Here is a 4,352-nt window from a genome sequence, read left to right on the forward strand (position 1 = left end):
TTTATAGCACGACGACTGAAGAAGCTGAACCAACCAGCTCATTTACAACTGAACCGCCCACATCGTCTTCGAATACATATTCACCCAAGATTAATTCCTCTGAGTCCACAACAAAAGATCCTTCCACATCTACTCATCGACCAGTTTATCCAACAGAATCATCTCCGATGCATAGCACGACAACTGAACAAGTTGAATCCACCAGCTCCTTTACTACAAAAGCAATTTCTACATCAACTTCAAGTATCTTTACACCAGAATTATCTTCCGCTGATGTTACCACTAGTGTACCTTCTACATCTTCTCAAATATCAGAAAAGCCAACTGATTCTTCCACCTCTAGTACAACGAGCATAAAACCTGAAGTTTCTACACACTTGACTACTGAGAATTCTACGCACGTTTCTACAACTACAGATATACCTGTATGGACCACTTCTACATCTGATATATCGTCTTCTGTATATCATACAACAACCACACAGCTCCCAATTACTGAATATACCGATCCACAGTCAACAACTGAGTATACATCTGATCGTTCCCAAATATATAATAAATACTTTCATTTAATTTATAACTCTTTTTATACTATCTTAATTTTGCTTATAGTTTTTATCATAATAACTCTATATTTTTGTCGTAATCCGATTAAAAAAAAATACTCATAATGATATCTATTCATGTTATTACCTTATATATTAAAAAAAATTTTCTTTTTTTTTTTTGTAATCCAATGCTGTGTTCTGATGTTTTTTTAGTTTTTATGTCTTAAGGTTGATAATATTGAACAATATATTTTTATATTTTTTTACTTATGTATAGGGCTAGGGACTTCATGCCCTTAAAAACCTTAAAATATGCATGTATATATGCCCTTAAAAATTATCATGTATGCTATTAAAATTTACAAAAATTCTAAAATATGCTCTTAAATATGCTCTAAAATATTTTTTTATTTTTCGTAAAAAAACGTAAAGAAATTACAAATTTATAAAGGTACACTTATACTTCATTTCTTCTTTATGCTTGCCTTTAAAGAGAAAAAAATACAAAAATTTCAATTATATATCCATATTGTTTTAATTATTTAACAATTTTTTAAACCTTACCGAAATGAATTGCACTGCTTCACTAAAATTTGTTTTATATTTTCATACATAAATGACCGGCAATTATTCGCCAGGAAATTTTTGTACCTTGAAAATGAACGCTCGACATCAACAGATGTTAGTGGAGGGAATTTATCGAACTGTAAATCGTTGACTTGCAAGTTTTCAATATTTTCTATAGAACTGTCTATTCCTTCTAAGATATTGAAAATTTTTTCAATAATTTTAAATCCTTCATTTTTTGACAGTACATTTTCCAATTTTTTGTAAATAGCCTTTCCTTTTTCTCCTTGTGGACTTTGTTATTTTTCCTTAACAGTTTTTACGACGGAAATAGACTCAGAGAGCATCATGTTTTGTTTTTCCAAACGTGTAATATAAATCGAAAGAAAACTATAGTTTGAAGAAATAAATGCCAAGTTTGCTTTCAAATCTGGGTTGTTAAAAATATCTTTAGCTTTTTTTATGCTGCTCGCGTCATTTTCATCTAACTTATTAAAAATATTTTTTATTTCTTCATAATTCTCACAATAACATTTAGCCGCATCCAATCATATTCCCCAACGAGTTGAAATCGGTTGTGGTTGGATTGAGATGTCAGGAACTTCATTTTTAAATATACGAGTTCGAGATGGTGCTTTCAAAAATACTTTTTTTACGCTTGATATAAGTTGGTCAACTGTGTTAAAATATGAACGTACTTCTTCGGCCACTCGATGAAATCCATGTACTATACATGTTACATGCACCAGCTTTGAGTAAAGTGTTTGAATTTCCTTTCCCGATTTCACCATATATGGTGCAGCATCCGACAAAAATAACAAGACGCCATCATGTTGAACGCCTTGTGGCCATAACAAATTCATGGATTTATCAAAAAGTTCAAAAATAGTTTGATGGTTAGCTTTTTCTAATTCTTCTGTATTTAACAAAAATATCTCACCCGGTCCGTCGGTTAATAAAACTCCTATAATAACATTGGCTACGAAGCAACCTTCGATGTCAGTCGTCTCGTCAATAGATATCCATATTTTGTTATTTGATACGTGATTTCGTATTTTTTCTAAAGTATTTTTATAACAGTCTTCTACATAACCATTACGAAGAGTAGCTTCCTTTGGAATTACTTTTCCAGTATACTCTTGTAAAAATTCTCTAAATTTTACATTTTCTAATTTGTATGAAGGAATATTAGCAAATAACATAGCTTCACATAATCTTTGTTATACTGACATTTTTTAGTTGGCAGATTAAATTCAAGAAGTTGTTGACTTTTTTTTGGCTTATCAATGCGATTAACTGACTTGACATGTTTTTCGGTTTTAAGATGTTGGAACACAGTAAAACGTTTTTGAGCACTAACTTTAACTTCACAAAGTTTACAAAATAGTACTGATTCATCAATTAAAAACACAGAACTACCGAATTCTGAAATATATGACTGTAGGCGACTACATGTATTTGTTTTTACTTTGGGCATTTTTAATTTAATCTTCAAAAAAAAAAAAACAATACGAACTATACTGACGCAAGACGAAAACACATATTATGATACAAACGAATAAACGAATTGACTTCAACTGACCGTATTCGGCATATTTCTTATCGACCGACACACACTAACAACACACAAATAATTGGGAAAACATATTACACACACACGGTATAGATTAAATAATAATTTATATTTATTTTTATCTAATTTTTCCAATTTCTAGAAAATTCATATTAAATGTTGTATAGTACATATGTATAAAATATTGTTTTCTGCCGAATATTGTTTTAATTTTAATAAAATATGTAAAATATGCTCTTAAAATAGAAATATAACAAAATATGCTCTTATAGGGAAAAAACAACTGAATATGCAAAATATGCAAAATAAAAATGATTACTTTAAACTCCTTGTACAACGAAACACATTTTTATATCACTTAGCTATGTTTAGAATGATTATTGAAAAATATGCAAACTCCTATAAGTCCCAAGCCCTACTTATGTGTAATAAAAATGTAGTTACTTAAATTATTCAATGTATCATTATATCAATGATTTGACATTATATTTTAATAATTAATACGGTAACAGTTTATTTAGGATTGACGCTTCTAAAATATCTTTTGCTTTGTTATTTTCCAATAATCGGATGTAAAAGCGAATGTAAAAGTGACTTGTGATCTCTACTTAGCATGGATGAAACGTTAAAATATAAGTTTTCACATTTATTGACGTCTTTTTGGACACTTTTTTTTTATTGTACGAGTCTTATCCTAAGATTTTCCAAAATTAATTAAAGAAAACATAATGCGAGATCTTTAAGTATATTTTTGTATAACAAAACACGAAATTTTGGTGGGAAATTGGTCTGAAGTTAAAATCACAACATTTCAAAACCGTGTTTAAAATTTTGATAGCATTTTATTGGATAAATAAAGAAAGCGTTTTACGCGTAAAAATAATTTTTTGTCTTTCGTATTCCCATGGAGGTGAAATTGATTTTGACAAAATGTATTATGTGTATATATATATATACAATAAAACACAATGTTTATATATATATATATATATATATATATATTATATAAAGTTTTAAGATATTAAACATAAGTAATTTAAAAAATATATGAGTAACAATTATTGAAACCTCTGTAAAGTTTGGCCTAAAACTTGGTCGTCCAAACATGAAATAAGCGTAAATACTTATCAACTTTTTAACAAATAATGGTCCTGATTTACCAGAATGTCAAAAATAAAATGTATTTATTGTTACTACAGACGAACAACTCGGTCGTACACGTGATACCAAATAAAAATTAATAAACATGAATAGGTGAATAAATGTATTAAACAGGTTCATGCATTTGAAAAAAAAAAATTTGTTTTACGTTATTTACAATCAAAACGTTATACAAATTTTGAGTTTATCGTTATTCAAAATTTAAACATTATTCAACTTTTGTGTTTATCGTTATTTAAAATTCAAATTCATTTAGATACCTGTTTTAAAAGTATACAGGCCACGATTTAAAAGTGACCATGACCTTTTTTTGGGGACATAATTTCTTTATTCTGAGTTTTAAGAAGGTATTATATAATTTTATTTATTTTATTTTATTTATTTAATTAAATGGGTTAGATAACCCAATTACATATTATTTACAAAATATAGGGTACAGTGATACAGATTAAATTACAATACATAGGTAGTTCGTAAAGAAATGGAAACAAAATAAATGATAA

The 4,352-nt window shown here is 28.2% G+C and overlaps 1 protein-coding gene across 1 annotated transcript in view; it reads left to right on the forward strand.

Annotated features, from left to right (window-relative positions):
- The window catches only part of LOC112679970, an 18,711-nt gene extending 17,976 nt beyond the window's left edge, over nucleotides 1-735 (forward strand). The window contains exon 24 of the mRNA XM_025549925.1: nucleotides 1-735. This exon is cut by the window's left edge and continues 439 nt beyond it. Coding sequence (XP_025405710.1) covers nucleotides 1-671 — 671 coding nt within the window. The 3' untranslated portion in view covers nucleotides 672-735.
- The last annotated feature ends 3,617 nt before the right edge of the window (nucleotides 736-4,352 follow it).

This window comes from Sipha flava, unplaced genomic scaffold (genome assembly GCF_003268045.1).
Source record: "Sipha flava isolate LNK unplaced genomic scaffold, YSA_version1 171_pilon_pilon, whole genome shotgun sequence".
Classification (NCBI taxonomy): Eukaryota; Metazoa; Arthropoda; class Insecta; order Hemiptera; family Aphididae; genus Sipha; species Sipha flava.